The 22,115-nt window shown below is 46.3% G+C and overlaps 1 protein-coding gene across 1 annotated transcript in view; it reads left to right on the top strand.

The window, feature by feature from the left end:
• The window catches only part of LOC147100412 (arginyl-tRNA--protein transferase 1-like), a 105,985-nt gene extending 84,247 nt beyond the window's left edge, over positions 1 to 21,738 (top strand). The window contains exons 7-12 of the mRNA XM_085968098.1: positions 2,527 to 2,655; positions 5,081 to 5,113; positions 7,379 to 7,560; positions 11,225 to 11,324; positions 16,630 to 16,750; positions 20,061 to 21,738. Coding sequence (XP_085824224.1) covers positions 2,527 to 2,655; positions 5,081 to 5,113; positions 7,379 to 7,560; positions 11,225 to 11,324; positions 16,630 to 16,750; positions 20,061 to 20,311 — 816 coding nt within the window. The 3' untranslated portion in view covers positions 20,312 to 21,738. The remainder of the gene's footprint in view (positions 1 to 2,526; positions 2,656 to 5,080; positions 5,114 to 7,378; positions 7,561 to 11,224; positions 11,325 to 16,629; positions 16,751 to 20,060) is intronic.
• The last annotated feature ends 377 nt before the right edge of the window (positions 21,739 to 22,115 follow it).

Raw genomic sequence — 22,115 nt, 5'->3', positions numbered from 1 at the left:
GCTTCTTCGGCAGCACCTCCCAAACCCGTGATCTCTACCACCTAGAAGGACAAGGGCAGCAGGTGCATGGGAACACCACCACCTGCAAGTCTCACACAATCCTGACTTGGAAATATATTGCCGTTCATAAATCATCCCTGGGTCAAAATCCTGGAACTCCTTCCCTAACAGCATTGTGGGAACACCTTCACCACACGGACTGCAGCGGTTCAAGAAGTCCCACCACCACCTTCTCGAGGGCAACTTGGGATGAGCAATAAATTCTGGCCTTGCGAGCGACGTCTACATCCCGAGAATGAACTTTATAAAAAAAAAAAAATTAGGACACCTTTTAAAATGCAACAGGTGGGTACCATGATGACATGGTACATTGGCGCCATGGAGTAATGGGATTATTGCCCATGGTCTTCTGCACATTCAGCTGGAGATCACAGCCATTCATCTGTGGAGTGGCACTGAATGGGAGGCCAGGCTCCCTACCAGAACAAAGGAAGAGCAATCAGGGTGAGAGCCAGATATAATGCAACATTGGCAAAGGTCTGGGATCAGATTGTCTACATGCCCAAAGTTAGTACACGGCATCAGGTCATGCCAAAAATGGAAGAGGAACAAATACCACAGAAAAATCAAAAAGGCGTCAAAAAGGTGAAAGGCGCTATGGCCGATTATTAGCGTCTATCTGTTTCGATCTTTCTTTACAAAAGAACTTATCTCATCCAACCGTTTTCCCAACTTTCTAACCAAGTCAGTCAGTGTTGGTAGGATAGTGAACTATGGGGGGCATCACAGCGGAACCCAACCCTGTCCCAGCCTGAAGTACACGTGCACATTTCCAGCAGAAGCCACAGGACTGTAAGCCCGTCTTGAGTCCTGTGGTAGCGTCCCAAGCTAGGAGGGGAGTAATACTCCAGGGTTCCCGGTCCAGATTGCTGTCCAGTGGTTCCTTTTGGATATGTGCATGTGGACAACCGGCCAGGACAAGGATCAGGCTTAGCTCTAGCCCCCTTTCTTAATTCAGGACTGGACCTGGAGCTTCCTGGCTTGCAGTACTACAGCAGGTGATGCATTTATTCACTGAACCAGTGGGGCCTCGGCTGGGTTAAGATGTTTCTTTATTTTTTTGCTGTGGATTTAAAATAATCAGTGTCTTATACACATTTCCCGGGTCTCCTCTTTACTTTCTAGCGAGTTAGCGCTACGTGAGCAGCAGTTCCTCATATTTTGTGGCCACACTAATGAGGTCATGGTCAAGTAGATAAATCGGTGGAATCTCACCTTTTTAATGTTTTAGTGTGCGGCATGTACTAGGAAAATGTGTTGTTAATGTTAACGAAGAACCATAAACAGTGTGTGTTATACAGGTAAACTATCCTTTATCCGAACTCCCGAAAACCGAAAACCTCTAAAAACTGAAAGTTTTTTCGTTCAGCGTAAGTCGTGTGCACGACATGACCAGAGTGGCGCACGACTTACGCTGAGCAGGGCAGAGGGTCACAGAGTTCCCTCCTGGGTAGGAGATTGCAGGCCGAGCTGGGCAGTGTGAAGGAGGTACCGGGAGAGTGAACCCAACAATACAGCGGCCCGTCCGATAGCTGCAGCGGCCCGTCCTATATTCTTTTCTCCCCCCCTCCCCTCCCCGACCCGACCCCCCCGACCTGAACCGCGGCCCGTCCGATATTCTTTTCTCCCCCCCCACCACCCGACCCAACCTGACCCCCGACCTGATTTGCGGGCCAGCTTAGTAGGAGTCAGCCGATATCCGGCTTTCCAGAGAAGCAGGAAGGGGAATGAGACACGGAACAGTCACAAGAGGTAGCCTGAACTTTTAAAATTTATATTAAATACAAATTTCCCAGTCTTATAATAATACCTTCTGAAATCTGAAAAATTCCGAAAACCGAAACTCAGCTGGTCCCAAGGCTTTCGGATAAGGGATAATGTACCTGTATTCCAGGCTGTGTTACGTTAGTGAGGGCTTCCTGAGTGAGCTACAGTGAGGGTGTTGCTGCTTGAGATGTTTAAAATGACAGCAAGATTCATTAGGGTAGATACAGAAAAACTTTTTCGTCTGGTAGGGAATTCCACAACAAGGGGGGGTGGGGCACCATCTTAAAATTAGAGCTATTAGAGTTCAGGAGAGAAATCAGGAAGCACTTTTTCACACAAAGGGTAGTGGAAATCGGGAACTCCCCGCCCCCCCCCCCCCCAAAAAAGGCTGTGGATGCTGAGGGTCAGTTGAAATTTTCAAGACTGATTTCGTAAAATTTCTGTTGACTAAGAGTATCGAGGGATATGGATCAGAGGCGGCTAAATGGAGTCGAGCCATGATTTCATTAAATGACGGAACAGGCTCGAGGGACCAAATGGCCTACTTTTCTCCCTATGTTCAGAAATAAATTGTTATTTTCCTAGATAGGAAAATAGTGATCTATCTAAACATCAAAAGAGGAACATCAGGTTCATGTAGTTTGCTCTCCCTTGATATTTGCAGTCTGAAGAGCTTTTCCTTCCCTCTCCCCCTCTCAGGTGAAGCTGTTGAGACTTTCTCCACCCAGCCCTGAGCTACAGGCTACCTTCGGTGAATCATACGAGGTCTACAAGCGCTACCAGATGCACGTGCACAAAGACACTGAGGTGATGGCCTCGGAGGCGGAGGTACCAACTGTAACGATATGTTAAAGCTGTATAGAGCCATCTGATGGTTGGAGGTGGGATTGACATTAGACGTCCTAGGGGTCCTGAGTATGCGCTGGCATTGGGGCGACTCCCCTGCCAATAGCAGAAAGTCGACGGGCAGCTCTGTCGACGGGCGAGGTTCCCTGCCACCAGCCCGTACCCGAAAAATGACCCCCACGCGCTCAGAGAAGGATGCAGACATCTTAAATGAAGCTTACAACATGTTGCAGGTAATCTCCCAAGAGTTATCGCTCACATAGACAACAAACCTTTACATGGCTGGTGCAGGTATGTAAGTGGATGTGTAAAGTGCTTCAGCTGGGAAGAAGAAAAATGGGCAATGCGCGCACTCCATGAATGGTGTTGAAGTAGCTAAGGATGAAGTTCAGAGAGATCCCAGACTCGATGCTGTGCATGTCTGACCGCTGCAGCGCATCAATCAATGAAGCCAATAGAATGCAAGTCAGGAGAGGTCATGCTCAAAATGTACAGTCCTCCGGCCCGACCACAGCTTGAGGACTGCGCCCAATTCTAGTCACCGAGACTCGAGGAAGCCATTCGAGCAGTTCAGAGGAAAGCTGCAAGGTTGATCCCTGGCATCGGCGGTCTGAGGACAGCCTGCAGGCACTTGGGCTTCTTTGAGAAACGATCATGTAAAATTGTAAAAGACAGGTTTGGAAGATTACAGCTAACTTAATTGTGAGAGTAGGACATGGGGACACTGGTTCAAACTATTAAAGACGAATAGAGGACCCATTTCAGAAAGTTCTTCAGACAAAGAGTGATCAGCACATGGAACGATCTTCCAGGTAGAGTATCTAAAACCCTGGAATTGTTTAACAGTTGAATGCCACAATTGGGGGCAGCGGGGAGGGGGATCTGTAGGGTCTTTCTTTTAAAAGTCACAAGGTTCCTGTTCCTGCCAGTCTGACTCAACCTCTGTTGGTAAAAATACACCAAAGCCACCCAGGAATTGAAAAATCCAAAAGGTTAACAAGAGAAGACTTGTTCTGACCTGGCTGCAGACGTGGTCACCTGATGTCCAACGTGGAATACAAATAGAGAGAAAGTGTGCAAAGAGCAGACCATGGCATAACGTTGGGTCTGATGATATGAATTTCATTCAGATCATTATTTAATCACTTTACAAATTCCTCTGAACTCAGTAAAATAGCCAAACAAGAGTTCAATTGTGATTTACACATTGCCAGAAGCAGTTTACTAGATATCGCACTTAAAGCACTTTCAGATAATGGACTCCAGTTGGAGAGACGAGACTATAAAAGTAGAATAATCAGATAATAATCCCATGTACAGTGAAGAGATTTTGTGAATTTTGAGTTTAGTTTAAAAAAACAATCGCTGGAAGAAATGGAGACGTAATGATATGTTAAAGCTGTCTAGAAACATCTGGCCATCCAAAATTAATCGACACCATATGCTCAGAGAAGGATTCGAACATTTCAGGGATAAATTTCCAACTGTCTGCTGCCATTTGGGAGTGTCGCTGTCAGGAGCGCCCATCAGGAACTCGGGCACACATTGCACATTAATTTTAAATGGTCAGAAAATCCTACGCACCGTGCATCCAAATTTCTGATAAGTGGTCATGCCAGTTGAAGCACCTGACTAGGAGTTAGAAGCCAGGAAGTTGCCCCTGTTGAATAAAGCTTGAGACATTCTGCAGACACTCTCCTGAGAGTTGTCATTTAGGTAGAATAACCTTCCCAGCATTGCAAAATGCAAATCCAGATGGGAACATGTTGTTAGAACTAGCGATTGAACTTGGCAAACCCATCAAATACATCAGCTTCCCATTAATGGAGCAGTAAAGTCATCAGTTGTTCCACAAAATTCAAGGCCTGAGATTGTGGGCATCATTCTCCCAATTTTCTCATCAGGATTTTATTTGGATTGCTATTGGCTGCGCTATTTGTTTTTTAGTTTACAGTGAAAGAAAGACTTGCATTTATTCTGTGCCTTTCATGACCTCCGGATAGAAGCTCCGCACATAACCTCTGCCAACCCTGACCCGGAAGTGTTTGATGCTGACATCGGATGCCCAAAGCCCAACATTTCGAGGAGCAGAAAGTTCACCAAAAAATGAAACCTAGTGCATGCTGGGATATGAGGGTAACTTTTTTGCGAGAAATGGATTCGCCGGGGAGCCTTGCTTGACAGGAGTGCGGATTTCAGAATCAAGTGCAAAGGTCAACGCCCTGTAATTCAGGCACACTTACCTCCAAGCATGATTCGCTGGTTGGGGCTCCTGTTTTGCAAGGCTCTGCGAAGGGGGCCACACTTCATTAGGTGTACCCGATAGTGTGGAGGAAGTATAGGGTGATGCAGGACCTTCCACCTGGGCATGGCTTTGTTTCACTGACTGTTGTGTTGTTTCTTGCAGTACAGAAGGTTTTTCTGCAGTACTCCTCTCGTGGTGAGTAGATTGCAGCATCTGTGGATTACACTGGTGCTTTTTCCTTTATTTGATAGCTACTGTGGACCCTCAGTCCTCAGCAAACCCTGGTGTTAGTTGGCTGTCTCTCTGTCAGTAGTTTCATATGGGCTCTGTCATGCATAAGAACTGACCAATCACGAGTGGTGGGAAAAAGTAGAAGCCCCCAATGCTGCATAATTGACCAATCATAAACTAATGAAGCAAAAATGAAAGACTTGCATTTTATATAGCGCCCTTCAGAACCTCAGGACATCCCAAAGTGCTTTACAGTACTTTTGAAGCATAGTCACTGTTGTAATGTAGGAAACGTGGCAGTCAATTTGCACACAGCAAGCTCCCACAAACAACAATGAGATAATCATCAGATCATGTTTTTTTAATGGCGTTGCTTGAGGGATAAATATTGGCCAGGACACTGGGGAGAAGTCCCCTGCTCTTCGAATGGTGCCATGGGATCTTTTATGTCCACCTGAGAGGGCAGATGGGTCCTCGGTTTAATGGGTCTCATCTGAAATACGGCACCTCCGACAATGCAACACTCCCTCAGCACTGCACCGGAGTGCCAGCCTGGATTATGTGCTCAAGTCTTTGGAGTGGGTCTTGAACCCACGACCTTCTGACACAGAAGCGAGAGTGCTGCCCACTGAGCCACAACTGACTAACTGGGTGCTCATTCACCCTATGCGAAGCCTCACCCACCGGAAGCGTATATTGGGGAAATCGCAAGCATGTAGCCCATGATTTCCTGTCTATTATTTAATAAAATGAATGAAGAAAACTATGTATTAGATGCACATGATGACCTGATATGCAGTCCCAATGGGTGAATCAACACCCAGCAGCACATTAAAGTTAACCCTTTAATCTAACCCGTACGGTGGCTGATTTGCGAGTGCTTAATGGGGATAGTTTAGAAGGATTTCACTCTGCATTCAGCCTGAGCTGTAACGGTGCGGAAATGTTTCACTCCCAGCACCAGCGTCCTCCAACTTGAAGAGCAAAAAAAAAAATCTATTTTTAGAAAAAGAATCCAGCCAGCAGGAATCGTGGGTTTAAGTGAAAAATGTTCTCATGAAATTAATAGGAGTTTATCTTTTACAATTTAATTAGTGCTGCAGACAGATGAAAAAGGTTAGTTAACAATGTACAGACAGATAAGGAGTCTCCATTAAACACAGAATTACAGTACATTGTATTTACAGCACAGAAACAGGCCATTCGGCCCAAAAGGTCTATGCCGACGATTATGCTCCACACAAGCCTCCTCCCAAGTGTACAGACAGATCAGAGTGCCCTTATTTTACCAATTGTTCTGATAGCAGTGAAATGTCTAGGCTTATTTTTATCTTTTTTTACCACTTTATTCCCTGATTTCTAATAATTCTGTAATTGGCTGTGCATGACCTGCTCTCAGAGTCTGTCTTGAACTATTAGGGGTTAGAGTTCGTAGTGATGCTGAGGACTGAGGGCTAGATTTTTGGGGAGCCATCAGGGGGGGGGTTTCAGGCGTGTGGGGGGGGGGGAGAATCCTGAATTTGGGGGTCCCGACGCCATCCCGCCCCACGCAACTTTCAGGGGCGGCGGGTACTTGCCCCGCACTGGGACCCGCCGAAACCAGGCGGGAAGGGATTAGTGCCAATTAACTGCCTGTTAACAGGTAGTTAACAGGCAGTTTTTAGCCTAATCCCTATTTTGAGGGGTTTTGTGTGGGATTCCCGACGGCTCCAAACCACGCCAGGTTAGAGCAGTTGGGCCGTCGGGTTGAAGGAGTTGGAGGGGTCGCGATGTCGGTGCTCAGGTGAGTGATGGGTGCATGAGTGCAAAGGTAAGTGTGTTTGGTGTGTCTAAAGTGTGTAAAGAACTTTCACTTACCTGTACTTACCTTAACAGCCTTTCTTCCTGTAGCCGTCGGGAGCCCATCACTCAGCCGGTACTTAAAGCTGAACGGCTGCGATCTGTCAAAAGTGACAGCCTTCAGCTTTGAGTGCCGGTGACAGTTCTAACTGAGTCTGTACAGAAGGACTCATGTTAGAACTCAGACTGTCAGTGTTTCACAGCTTCAAACAGCTGTGAAATGCTGATATTTCATCTGTCAAGAACAAGGTCAATCAAGGGAAAATCGCGCGGATTGGCCGGACGTCGATGTAGGCGGGTCAAAAACCCGAAAGCTGAAGTCCCGCCTTCTGTGGTTTGTGTCCTGTTCCAGGAACCACCCTTACTTTGTTTCCATTATCTCAATGACAGGGGGAGGACCCTGCCGATGGCCCAGACACTGGCTACGGCTCCTTCATTGAACAGTTCCTGCTGGACGGGAAGATTATAGCTCTTGGCCTGTTGGATATCCTACCTGAAGGAATTAACTCCCAGTACCTGTGCTACGATCCAGATTACTCCTCCCTCTCGTTGGGAGTCTACTCTGCACTCAGGTACGATCCGAAGAACAGAAAATGAACGCACAGTGGAGATGAATACACTTGTACAAGTTAGCATTCCCAGTGCAGAGTGGGTGCGCCTATAAGAAACATAGAAGCATAGAAGATAGGAGCAGGAGTAGGCCATTCGGCCCCTTGAGCCTGCTCCGCCATTCAATGATGATCATGGCTGATCATCCAAATTCAGTACCCTGTCCCTGCCATCTCCCCATACCCCTTGATCCCTTTAGCCTTAAGAAATATATCTAACTCCTTCTTGAATATATTTAATGAATTGGCCTCAACTGCCTTCTGTGGTAGAGAATTCCACAGGTTCACCACTCTCTGGGTGAAGAAATTCCTCCTCATTTGGGCTTGGAGGCTCGTGATCCCGATTCACGGCCATTCATTGTACTGAACGGAAACTCATTCAGGATGACAACCAAGTGTGTTGGCCTCCATACCTAGATTCCCGACCTTCACTCTGGTTGCCTCAAGCTCCGTGCCGGTTGAGCTAGCCTGGTTTTTCCACTGGACTCCGCAAATACAGCAAGTTTGCACTGGTCAGGCGTGGGTCAGTGGGTAGCGCTTTCGCCTCTGAGTCAGCAGATTGTGGATTCATAGTCCCAGTCTAGAGACTTGAGAACAAAATCTAGGCTGACACTCCAGTGCAGTGCTGAGGGGGTTCTGCGCTGTCGGAGGTGCCGTCTTTCGGATGAGATGTTAAACCGAGGCCCCGTCTGCCCTCGGGTGCATGTAGAAGAGCCCACGGCACTATTTTGAAGACGTGTATGGGGCGTTCTCCTCGTGTCCTGGCCAAAGTTTATGCTCAACCAACATCACTAAAAGAACAGATTATCTGGTCATTATCTCATTGCAGTTTGTGGGAGCTTCCTGTGCTTCCTACATTACAACAGTGACTACACTTCAAAAGTACTTCATTGGCTGTAAAGCACTTTGGGGTGTCCAGAGGTGCTGAAAGGCGCTATAGAAATGCAAGTTCTTTTTTACACTGGCGTTGCCACTGGCTGCGAGAGACCCAGGCTTTGGGAATCTGGTAGAACTCTCACCCCGCTAAACTGGGTATAAAAGCAGCGCGGCAATCTAACCAAACCTGGACCTTCTCATGGAATGAAATGCCTGACACTCCAACACAGCACAGACCTTCAGGCATGCCAAGTCACTGTGCTCCATGGACTGTCCTGGGAGGTTCGGTCTGTTCTGGGAACTTTCCCAATCTACAGCAAGCAGACAGTAACACGGACAAGCGACGCATGGCATTGAAAACACAGCCCTAGGTCAGTAGACAACCTCACAAAAAACATTTCTGGGCAAGATGCATGTTACAGACACCAATGTTGTGTCAGAGGTCTAGGAATACAGGAAACTTTCGATTTACCGGCACCTAAACAACCGGAAATCTCGGTTAACCGGCAAAATTCAGGAGTAGGTTCATACTTCATATTACTTGCCTTCCTCGATCTGTTGCTGTGCAAGGGTGTGGCTGCAGCTGTTGCTAAGCTACAGAGACGCTTGGAACTTGTGGCCATTGTTCTGAACCTGTTGCTAAGCAACAGGGTTTGTTGCTTTATACGGAGCTCTCAGCTCTGTATCTTTTACTATAGCGCTCGGTTATCCGGAATTTTTGATGAACCAGCACCACGTCGGTCCTGTCGGTGCCAGATAAAAAAAAGTTTCCTGTATACAGCCATGGAATGGTGTACTTTATGTACATTAACATCTAATGCTCTGTCAGGCAATCCGAGATTGAGTGAGCAACGGGCTACAACAGCAACAATAACTTGCCTCTATCATAGTAAAAACATCCAAAGGTGCTTCACAGAAGCTTGGTCAACGAGGTAGGTTTTAAGGAGCGACTTAAAGGAGGAGAGAGAGGTAGAGAGGTGGAAAGGTTTAGGGAGGGAATTCCAGAGCCTAGGGCCTTGGCAACTAGACCTCTGACACAACATTGGTGTCTGTAACATGCATCTTGCTCAGAAATGTTTTTTGTGTGGTTGTCTACTGACCTAGGGCTGTGTTTTCAATGCCTTGTGTAGCTTGTCCGTATTACTGTCTGCTTGCTGTAGATTGGGAAAGTTCCAAGAACAGACCAAACCTCCCAGGACAGTCCATGGAGCACAGTGACTTGGTATGGCCGCCAGTGGTGGACCGATGTAAAAATCAGGGATGGGCAAGAGGTCAGAATTGGAGGAGCACAGACATCTCGGAGGGTTGTAGGGCTGCGGGAGGTTACAGAGATTGCGGGGGTGGCGGTGGTGGTAGTAGAGGGGGGTGAGGCCATGGAGGGATTTGAAAACAAGGACAAGAATTAAAAAATCGAGGCATTGCCGCACCAGGAGCCAATGTAGGTCAGTGAGCACAGGGGTGATGGGAGAACGGGACTTGATGTGTATTAGGATGCGGGCAGCAGAGTTTTGGATGAGCTCAAGTTTACAGAGGGTAGAAGGTGGAAGCCCAGCTATAATGTTGGCCGTACACTTCAGTCCGGGGGAATCAAGGCCACCACACCCCTCCCCCTCCGCAGAATCATTTTGAGGTTGGCCAAAGCAGATTTGGAGGACTACCTCCATTTCGCTCCCAGGATCCCCTACCACCCGTATTCAGCCTCCAGGTTCAGTCTGCGAGTCTGTAGGGTTCCCGGGTCCGCCTTCGGTCCAGTTAAGTCCCCTGCTGTTCCGCGCTTGGTCCCCTTCCTGCCAACTCGGCATATCTTGAGATTGAGCCCCTCCAAGTTGGCCAAAACTAGCTCGCTGCTTCTGGGGCATGGCTACTGTCCCTGCCGTCGGTCAGGATTCTAAGTACAGGAAACTTTGTGTTATCCGGAGGCTAAATGCCCGGCAAGCTCGAGCCACTGGCAAAAATCAGGAGCCGTTTTTTTTCTTTTCGTTGCTTTTTTCTCAACAGTCAAGCTCTGCAAGGTCTGTAGCTAAGCAACAGCTTCAGCTAGAGACGCTACAGAGACGCTTGCCGACTGTTTAGAAGCTGTTGCTAAGCAACAGGGTTTGTTGATACACACGGAGATGAAAATCTCCGTATGTTTCAACATTAGTGCTGGAGTGTCCGGCAGTTTTGAGGGAACGACAACAGCTCGGTCCCGTTGGTGCCGGATAGCGCAAAGTTTCCTGTACAAGAAGTTTCAGATAGTGTCAACTGCACTTCTAGTGTGGACAGCAGCACAGAGTAGAACAGCTCAAAGTTCAGCACTAGGCCGTGTCACCCGAAGAAGCTAGAAGGAAATGGAGAATTCATTGTGGCCCAATAAATGTATGGGGATATTGCCCCCACTTGTTAAAGTCTGTGGAAAAACAGGTCCGAATATAAAACAAGGAAACCCATTTACACTCGTACCAACATTCTTTTGCTACTTTTAGCAGTTGGACAAAAATATATACCCTAGAGGGAAGATTTCCTTCTTGTTATTTGTAATTAAATTTTAAAGTTTACAATTTCCCACAGAGGAAATCTTCCCCCATTAGGGGGAAGCAGTAAACAGCGATGTGCCCTGCACCTCACCCATGTGTGCCTGAGCAGAGCATGTTTGATGAGGCAGAGGAAGGGGAGCGTTATTCTGCGTTTGACCGATGCTCTATCTGCTCGCTCGGTGGGTGGGGGTCCTGAAGCATGACAGGCATGTGACGCCACTCCTACTGTCTTTTAGGGAAATAGCACTAACCCAAAGGCTGAATGAGAAGGTTCCGAGAATGAAGTACTATTACTTGGGCCCTTACGTGCACTCTTGCATTAAAGTAAAATACAAGGTAAGCATGGACATCTTCTGGAAACCTTGGGTAAGCTTTATCCTGGCACCTCATGGTTCAAGTGAGGAGTCCATTGTAAGTTAAGAATAAACCCCTTCAATCTTGTGAACGCAGGAACAATGACAGATAGGAAAAGGCTCTCTGGTCCATCCAGCCTCTCCCACACAATACGTACCCAAAGGTCTCCACCCCACCCAAAAACCACGTGATCTCCCGGGAGAGGCAAAAAAAAAAAACCCAGATTAAAACCCCAGGCCAACTTGGGGAAAAAATTCTGGGAAATTCCTCTCCGACCCCCGCAAGCGATCGAAACTAGTGCAGGAGATCACTCTGGCCTTGATAATTCTATGCACCTTTTTGAAAGAGGTGATCTCCGCCGCAGCCGCAAACAGGTCCCGCTCTCGCTGGAAGGAATTCAGCGAATCGGCGTCCACCGCGCGAGCTGGCAGCCTGCTCCACGGGTCCACTGTTCCCTGGGAGAAGAACCTGACATCTAAACTAGATCTGGCCTTATACAAGTTAAAATTGTGACCCCCCCCCCCCCGGTCCTCCCTAACCTATCTAATTGGCGCGAACTGTCAACTCGAACACAATCTATTTCACTCTCCATTCCATCAAATCAAGTCAACAATGTCACTGGACATTGAGGTTTATAAGATGATAGAACCACTGGCTAAAGGCTCCAGTCTCGCACCAACGTGGCTGATTCTTAACTGCCCTCTCAAGTGGCCTAGCAAACTACTCCGTTGTACTAAACTGCTACCAGCGGATCAAGAAGGCGGCCCACCACCACCACCACCACCTCCTTCTCCGGGCAACAAGGGATGGGCAATAAATGCCAGTCTTGCCAGTCACGCAATTCCTGATGTTGCTGGGAGAGTGCCTTACGGTGTCGGAGGAGAAGTTTGACGTGGCTGGGTTGGCTTTATGTTGCTTTATATTAGCAATGAACGTGTTAGGGTGTTCAAATGAAATCCCTTTGTCTGTCATTCAGATTACCACCTGTAATATTGATTCAAGGAATTTCACACAATTCCATTCTGCAGTTGTCTGCTTTAAGGCTGTCTTTAGCCAGTGGTTCTGAAGCAGTGTAACTAGGAGGGATGGGGACTACTAAATACTTACCTCCGTTTAGAATATTTAATATTATCTGACATTTCAGTAGAATATGTTTCCATTTATTGACACCAATGGATGCTATAATGCTACAAGATACCTTTATTCTATAATTATCTATGCTTTTTATAAATATAGTCCATCTCCCTATAGTATCGCTGCAGTTCACACAGTTCTTACTGACCAATTGGGCATTGAATTTTCCTCTCTAGCCCTCGGGCATCAGATCTTGGCGGGTAGCAGTGCTTATTGCAAATTCAGACACGGGCTGTTTGTGATGTTCTGTCTGATTTGTCATTGGAATGGGCCTCAGCTCCTTTTAAAAGGAATCTTCATTGTACAATGACATGATTTTAAAGAATGTGCACTTACAACAGCAGGTCTCTGCTGTTTCTTTTATGCCTTTGGGTTTTTGATTTTTTCTTTTTCCCAGCAGCATGCTTGGCAACACAGGTGCAGTCCTCGTGTCACAGGTGCAGCCGTCGTGTCACGGGTGCAGCCGTCGTGTCACGGGTGCAGCCGTCGTGTCATAGAAACATAGAAACATAGAAGATAGGAGCAGGAGTAGGCCATTCGGCCCTTCGAGCCTGCTCCGCCATTCAATGAGATCATGGCTGATCATCCAAATTCAGTACCCTGTCCCTGCCTTCTCCCCATATCCCTTGATCCCTTTAGCCTTAAGAAATGTATCCAACTCCTTCTTGAATATATTTAATGAACTGGCCTCCACCGCCCTCTGTGGCAGAGAATTCCACAGGTTCTCCACTCTCTGGGTGAAGAAGTTCCTCCTCATTTCAGTCCTAAATGGCTTACCCCTTATCCTTAGACTATGACCCCTGGTTCTGGACTCCCCGGCCATCCGAAACATCCTTCCTGCATCTAGTCTGTCCAGACCTGACAGAATTTTATAGGTTTCGATGAGATCCCCTCTCAATCTTCTAAACTCCAGTGAGTATAAGCCCAATCGACACAATCTCTCCTCATACGTCATTCCTGCCATCCCAGGTATCAGCCTGGTGAATCTTCGCTGCACTCCCTCCATGGCAAGAACGTCCTTCCTCAGGTAAGGTGACCAAAACTGCACACAATACTCAAGGTGCGGTCTCACCAAGGCCCTGTACAACTGTAGCAAGACATCCTTGTTCCTGTACTCGAACCCTCTTGCTACGAAGGCCAGCATACCATTAGCCTTCTTAACCGCCTGCTGCACCTGCATGCTTACCTTCAGCGACTGGTGCACAATAACACCCAGGTCTCTTTGCACTTCCCCTTCTCCCAATCTATTGCCATTCAAATAATAATCTGCCTTCCTGTTTTTGCCACCAAAGTGGATAACCTCACATTTATCCACATTATAGTGCATTCTCATGTTTCTGCCCAATCACCCAACCTGTCCAAATCATACTGGAGTTTCACGACATCCTCCTCACAGCTTACCCTCCCACCCAGCTTTGCGTCGTCTGCAAATTTGGAGATATTACATCCAATTCCCTCGTCCAGATCATTAATATATATTGTGAACAGCTGGGGTCCTAGGACCGATCCTTGCGGTACCCCACTAGTCACTGCCTGCCACTCGGAAAACGACCTGTTTATTCCAACTCTTTGCTTTCTGTCCGCCAACCAGTTCTCTATCCAAGTCAATACCTTGCCCCCAATCCCATGTACCTTAACTTTGCACGCTAATCTCTTACGTGGGACCTTATCGAAAGCCTTCTGAAAGTCCAAATACACCACATCCACTGGTTCTCCCTTATCTATTTTAACAGTTACATCCTCAAAAAATTCCAGTAGATTAGTCAAGCATGATTTACCTTTTGTAAATCCATGTTGACTTTGTCCGATCCTGTCACTGCTTTCCAAGTGCTCTGCTATTACATCTTTTATAATAGACTCCAGCATTTTCCCCACTACCGATGTCAGGCTTACCTGCTTTTTCTCTACCACCTTTTTTGAATAGTGGGGTAACATTAGCTACCCTCCAATCCATGGGTACCGTTCCAGAGTCTATCGAGTTCTGGAAGATGACCAGCAATGCATCTACTATCTCTAGGGCCACTTCCTTAAGTACCCTGGGATGTAGACCATCAGGCCCTGGGGATTTATCAGCCTTCAGTCCCATCAATTTTCCTAACACCATTTCCCTACAAATACTGATTTCTTTCAGTTCCTCCCTTTCATCAGATTCTATGTTCCCCGACATCTCTGGGAGGTTATTTGTGTCCTCCTTTGTGAAGACAGAACCAAAGTATGTATTTAGTTGGTCTGCTATTTCCTTGTTTCCCATTATAAATTCCCCTGATTCTGACTGTAAGGGACCTACGCTTGACTTCACCAATCTTTTTCTCTTCACATATCTATAAAAGCTTTTACAGTCAGTTTTTATGTTCCATGCTAGCTTACTCTCATATTCTATTTTCCCTTTCTTAATTAATCCCTTTGTCCTCCTTTGTTGACTCCTAAACTGCTCCCAATCCTCAGGATTATTGCTTTTTCTAGCCAATTTATATGTCCTCTCCTTGGATCTTATGCTATCCCTAATTTCCCTTGTTAGCCACGGTTGAGTCACCTTTTTTGGTTTTATTTTTATGCCAAACTGGGATGAACAAATTCTGTAGCTCATCCATTCGGTCTTTGAATGTTTGCCATTGCCTATCCACTGTCAACCCGTTGAGTGCCATTCCCCAATCAATCCTTCCCAACTCGCTCCTCAGACCATCGTAGTTTCCTTTATTTAAATTGAGGACCCTTGTCTCTGAGTCAACTACTTCATTCTCCATCTTAATGAAGAATTCGATCATATTATGATCGCTCCGACCCAAGGGGCCTCGTACAACAAGATTGCTAATTAATCCTTTCTCGTTACATAATACCCAGTCTAAGATGGCCTGATCTCTGGTTGGTTCCTCGACATATTGGTCCAGGAAACCATCCCGTAAACACTCCAGGAATTCCTCCTCCACAGTATTGTTACTAATTTGGTTGGCCCAATCTATATGTAGATTAAAGTCACCCATGATGACTGCTGTGCCCTTATTGCACGCTTCTTTAATTTCCCTTTTAATGCCATCCCCAACCTCCGCCTTACTGTTTGGAGGTCTATATACCACTCCCGCTAATGTTTTTTTCCCCTTAGTATTTCTCAATTCTACCCATACAGATTCCACGTCATCAGAGCTAATATCCTTCATTACAATTGTATTAATCCCTTCTTTAACCAGTAATGCTACCCCACCTCCCTTTCCTTTTTGCCTATCTTTCCTGAATATCGAATACCCCTGGATGTTGAGTTCCCAGTCTTGGCCATCCTTGAGCCACGTTTCTGTAATCCCAACCAAATCATATCCGTTTACCTCTATTTGCGCAGCCAATTCATCCACCTTATTACAAATGCTCCTCGCATTAAGACACAAAGCCTGCAGGCTTGTTTTTTTAATGCTCTTAGACCTATTAGAATTATTATTTACTGTGGCCACGTTTGATTTAAACCGTTGATTTCTCTGACTGCCACTTTTGTTTTTCTCCTTCCTATCTTTTGCTTTTATCCCTGTTTTCCTTTCCTCTGTCTCCATGCTCAGGTTCCCAACCCCCTGCCATTTTAGTTTAAACCCCCCCGAACAGCACTAGCAAACACTTCCCCTAGGACATCGGTCCCGGCCCTGCCCAGGTGCAAACCGTCCCGTTTGTACTGGTCCCACCTCTCCCAGAACCGGTTCCAATGTCCAAGGAATTTGAATCCCTCCTCCTTGCACCATTCCTCTAGCCACGTATTCATTTGAAATATCCTCCTATTTCTACTCTGACTAGCACGTGGCACTGGTAGCAATCCTGAGATTACTACCTTTGAGGTCCTAGTGTCACAGGTGCAGCCGTCGTGTCACAGGTGCAGTCATCGTGTCACAGGTGGCACCGTCGTGTCACAGGTGGCACCGTCGTGTCACAGGTGTTGTGTGCACACTCCCATTGCTGAACCAAAGTAACATTGCCTCTTTAGCCCTGAATTTGTGTTTTATCACCACTCCTATTCTGGGTTTGAACACTAACGTTTCAAACCTGGGTGAGGTGAACGGAATGAGCAGAAATCTGACCTGGTTCAACAGGACTTTTGGGTAGTTCTTACTTCACATAAAGTTTACTGAAGTCTTTGTTCCAGATCTGTTGAGCTGACCTTTCCGCTTAATCCCTATAGCTTCTGTACCAGCCAACAGAGCTGCTGTGCCCCATGACTGGGCACTGGGTATCTGTGGAACAATGCTTACCCAAGCTAGAGAGAAACAAATATTCCAGGCTTTACGATGGCGAAGAAGCAGGTTGGTGCCAACTGCTAGTCTATATATTATTTTAAAATCTCGAATAAAGCTCTTACTTCCTGTCCACAAGCATTACTTCCTGCTGCCCCAACTTTAAGTCCATCATGCTTTTCTGACCGCATTTATCATCGTAAATTGCTATGTCAACATCTCTCATTCAATTTTTCTGTCAACTGTCACAATGTAGTTGCCGCCTCTGGCCACTACGTAGTGCTAAGGAGCAGGTTTCTGAAGTCTGTCTCCTGGCCATTTTGTATATGAAAAGAACCTTCAATCAACTAACCGTGGACAATGTACTAGTGGTTTAAAATGGTGCAGTGCCATCAGTCACTTCTGTAAGTGGATCTCATGCCCCTTATGTGACACAAACTGCCCAATATCTACTTATATGACTGCATAACCCAGCAGTGTAACAATAGTACCCCATTTGTGATCTGAACTGGATATTTCTGTCTTTTGCTCATATCCCCATGATGCCTCTTGAATCTTTCTCAAGTCAGGCCATGAGCAAACATGATAATATGAGGCCAGATACAGATCAGTAATAAAAACAGAAAATGCTGGAAATACTCAGCAGGTCAGGTAGCACCTGTGGAGAGAGAAACAGAGTTAACGTTTCAGGTCAATGACCCTTCGTCAGAACTGGAAAAAGCTGGAGATGGAACAGATTTTTAAGCAAGTGTAGGGGCAGGGAAAGGGGGGAGGGGAGGAAAGAACAAAAGGGAAGGTCTGTGATAGGCTGGAAGGCAGGAGAGATTAAATGACAAAAGGGATGATGGTGCGAGGCAAAAGGAGATGGTAATGGGACAAGTTAAAACAAAAGATGGCTCTAGATGAAGTGTAAATGGCGATGGCAGAATGACCGACAGCTGTCATGTGAGAGAGAGAGAAAATAATATATATACAGATCAGTAAACTGCTTTATTTCACAGCACATGAACATACAGCGCAACAGTTACGAACAGAGTCACTTAGTCACAAAGAGTAAAACTTATATTTCCATATTAATACAAAATATTGAATATACTACGCTTCCCCACATCAGTGAATCACCTTACTTGACTTAAACAAAGTGACTTTTATTTGTCCTCCTACATTCTGAAGCAAAATACTGCAAATGCTGGAAATCTGAAATAAAAACAGAAAATGCTGGAAATATTCAACAGGTCAGGCAGCCTCTGTGGAGAAAGAAAGAGAGTTAACGCTTCAGGTCGATGACCTTTCGTCAGAGTTCTGACAAAAGGTTATCGACCTGAAACGTGAACTCTGTTTCTCTCTCCACAGATGCTGCCTGACCTGCTGAGTGTTTCCAGCACTTTCTGTTTTTATTTCTAACTTTCTGAGCCTGGCAAATACTTGCCCTCACAGCTTTCTTTTTAAAAACCCAACCACCAGGTTCGCAACCCAAAGGAAGGACCCGTGACAGCTAAACCCAGTGGGTGTGAGGTGTTCATCAATTACTGAGACGGACTAACAAACTGGTCATTGTTTACAGTCTTTGGGAGAACAACTTCAATGTCGAGCCTGTTAGCATTTTAACCACCTTTTGTCTCGGGGCTTTTTTTTAAAAAAAACTTTGCTTTGAGGAACCCAGCATTTAAATACAACTCCTTCCCAAAATCATTGGAAAAATGGTCAAAAATCCCAAAACCTGGCAAGCGTATTGGAATATCAGGCACTATCCCACGGCACTAGGGATTGATCTAATCCCCGTGACACTGAGTTGCTGCTATTAGGTTTTTTTTAGCTGTGAGGAGGTGTTCAAATGAAGCAGACTGTTGGTAATTGTATGGTTTTAAATTCCATTTACCGTTGGATAAATTACTGATGCTAGTGACCTACTTATCTTACGGCAGGAGTAAATGGCCCAATTTCAGCCTCTCAGGCTTGACTTTGGCTCATTTGGCTCCCCAAAGCCTCTCCACCACCTACAAGGCCCAAGTCAGGAGTGTGATGGAATACTCTCCACTTGCCTGGGTGGAAGCAGCTGCAACAACGCTCGAACAGCTCAACACCATCCAGGACAAAGCAATCCACTTGACTGACAGCCCGTCCACCACCTTAAACATTCACTCCCTCCACCACTGGCGCACCGTGGCTACAGTGTGCGCTATCTACAGGATGCACTGCAGCAACTCACCAAGCCTTCTTCGACAGCATCTCCCAAACCCACGACCTCTACCACCATCACCTCCAAGTTCCCACCTAAGTCCCCATCCAAGTCACACACCATCCTGACTTGGACATGCATCCTTGTTCCTTCATTGTCGCTGGGTCAGAAACCTGGAACTCCCTACCTAACAGCACTGTGGGAACACCTTCACCACGCGGACTGCAGCAGTTCAAGAAGAAGGCCCACCACCGCCTTCTTAATAAGGACAACTAGGGATGGGCGATACATGCTGGACTTGCTAGTGCCACCCACATCCCGAGAATTAATTTTTTTTAAATATTTTTCTTAATACCAAACTAGAGCCAGCCAGTTGGCTTCGGTCTGGGATGTCCTTCAATGTGGACTCCAGTCAAACCCAGAGCAATTGGAGGAAAGCTTCTTTTCTCTGTTGGCTGCAAAGGTCGAAGTGAAATGAGTTTGAGGCACTCACCCTAGTACCTAGTGGGGCCAAAGGACCTCAGTTCAATTCATGAGCTAATTTATAGCCATTGCAAAAATGGAAGTTATGGACAGAAGGTGTGGTGAGTCTTTATGGCTCGAAGCTCATTGTTGAGGTGATGTTGGTAGATCTCTTCATAGCGTAGAATTGACTTGATAGGGTTGAATTTCCTTGGGGATTCTTCTGATCTTCTGCCCTAACTTGGGAGGAAACCCTAGAGAAAGTGCACTAACGGCCATTTATGCCCTTACTCCAGGGTTTCCGAGGTTCCTCTGATGGGGAAGGCAGAACTTTAAAATTAGAGCTAGGCCATTCAGGTGTGATGTAAGGAAACACTTCCTCACACAAAGGGTAGTGGAAATCTGAAATTCTCTCCCTCAAAAGCTATTGAGGCTGGGTCAATTGAAAAGTTCAAAACTGAGACTGAGATTTTTGATAGGCAAGGGTATTAAGGTGTTCGGAAACAAACCGGATAGATGGAGTTAAGATACTGATCAATCATGATCTAATTGAATGGTGGTACAGGCTCAAGGGGCTGAATAGCCTCCTCCTGTTTCTGTGTCACGGTGGGAGATCAAGAGAGCTCCTTTGGAAATTTTAACACACAAGTGTTTGCCACAAAGTGGGAAAAATCTTTTATTCAGCATCACCGTCCATCAAACTGACGGAGAAATATAATAATTAATTTTCCTTTTTAGTTTCAGCTGCCGATCCGGGCCTGTCCAGTGAAGGCCTTTGGTTTCTGCGGAACTTCCGGGAGGCTCTGAGCCCCTCTTCCTCCACCTCAGTTCAGACGGAGGAAGCTGTGCTGGTGGTGTCACAGGAGGACCTCGTCTCGACCCGCTCCTCCTCCTCCGCCTCTGCCTGGTGGCGACACTGCCCCTGCCTCGGCCGCTTGTTGAGCTGCTGCTGCTGTACCAGCTGTTGCGGAAAGGAGGCGGAGAGCTGACCACTTGCACTGAGGGACTGCAATGTGTGGCCATCGTATTTGGAAATCAGGTGCCTTTTATCCAGGGCTCTTGGGTTAGAAGGTGGAGAGGGGGAGAGAGAGAGAGAGACAGGGAAAGCCAGGAAGCTGGAATTTCAGGTTTGGGAATGAGAGGGGAGAGTAAAGGGGCGGGGGAAGGCAGGAGGAAGCCTTCCAACAGACACTTTAACTTACCGTGAAACCGCAATGAACACGGAAAAAAATCCTCAAAGCACAACATTGCACGAGTCCTATGTTTACTTGGCTCTTCACGGTCCCTTCCTTCAGTCCAAAGCTGTAATGTCTCTCTGAAGCACAAGGAATGTTCTAATCCACAGTTATAATTGTGCCAGAGTTTACAGATGATGGGCAGTGATTTGACTGGGCTCTCTGATGGACACTTTGAGGACAGCAGTAGTTTCTTTCTGCAGCAAACTAAAAAAAAATGTAAAGGGGTGAAATTGGAGTCCAGCGACAGCGCAAAACACCTCAATGGAAACGAAAATCAGACGAGGTGTGAAGCGGGCAGCCAATTCAACAGCGCCCCATTTTGCGCTACCGCCAAAGTCAAATTTCACACCCAGTGTTTCTAGGTTATCCTGAGAACTGTCCTGATTTTTTTTTAAAGTGCTCGGTAGTTTTGTACACTTCTGTCATTCCAATAATACATGTGATTCCGTGACCAAATGTTCCGGTGACTCGGGTAACAATAGCCCTAGTTTGCAGGCCTTCTTGTGACATTCATGAAAAGTATTTATTCGACAATTCTAGCCAAATAATATCAACAGGTAACGTGCAGCAGAAGGAGTTTGGGCTGGGGAAGTGTTCTTGCCCTCGAACTGAATGTGACGGCAGCTGAATGGAATTTTGTGCAAAGCACCATAAAATCCCCACCCAAATGTAATCAGATTTCTAATTGGGGTTGAGGAATTCCATCTGATGGGAGTGAATGGGAAGCGATTGGCTCTTTGGGGTTCTATGTAAGGAGAGTGAATGGGGAGGAGTTTTCTGCTTTGGGTTTCCGTAGAGTGGCGGTGCATTGGGATTAAGTGCTCGGACCTTGATGCAAGGCTGGATCCCAGTGGCATTGTTGAATTGATCACTTGGTATGAATCCCTGGATAAAGTAATGTGTGCAATCTAAAAGCTGCGGCACTAATGAAGTACAGCAGGCGGCGATTGTAATTCATGCAGCTCACACTGCCTGTGTTATAATTTCAGTTTCGCTTTTTAAGAAAAGTGTCACTATAAATATACACTCAGGTGCTCGCCTGCACTATTGTGAACGCAAAGACGAGCCTGACGGTGAATGTGTTTGTAAACAGTACTACATCGTCGTCACTATTGCACACTTTATTCACAGCTACACCTAGTGGCAGAAAATCAATATGACACCTGAATGTTTGTTTTTTTTTAAAAAAAGTTTTGGCCAGAAGTTTCCGAGAATCAAACCTTACTTGTCAGACATCTCCTCTCACCTCTGCCTTTTACTGTGAGCTTTTCTCAGCCCATTCTTATCCATTTGCTCAGACGACACGGTGACATTGATTTAAAATAACAACAGAAAATGCTGGAAATACTCAGCAGGCCAGGCAGCATCCGTGGAGAAACATAGGAGCAGGAGTAGGCCATTCGGCCCCTCGAGCCTGCTCCGCCATTCAATGAGATCATGGTTGATCATCCAAATTCAGTACCCTGTCCCTGCTTTCTCCCCATATCCCTTGATCCCTTTAGCCTTAAGAAATATATCTAACTCCTTCTTGAATATATTTAATGTATTAGCCTCC

Source organism: Somniosus microcephalus, chromosome 26 (genome assembly GCF_052327205.1).
Source record: "Somniosus microcephalus isolate GS21.2 chromosome 26, FLI_Smic_1.0, whole genome shotgun sequence".
Classification (NCBI taxonomy): domain Eukaryota; kingdom Metazoa; phylum Chordata; class Chondrichthyes; order Squaliformes; family Somniosidae; genus Somniosus; species Somniosus microcephalus.
This window is presented reverse-complemented; position numbering and strand designations above follow the sequence as displayed.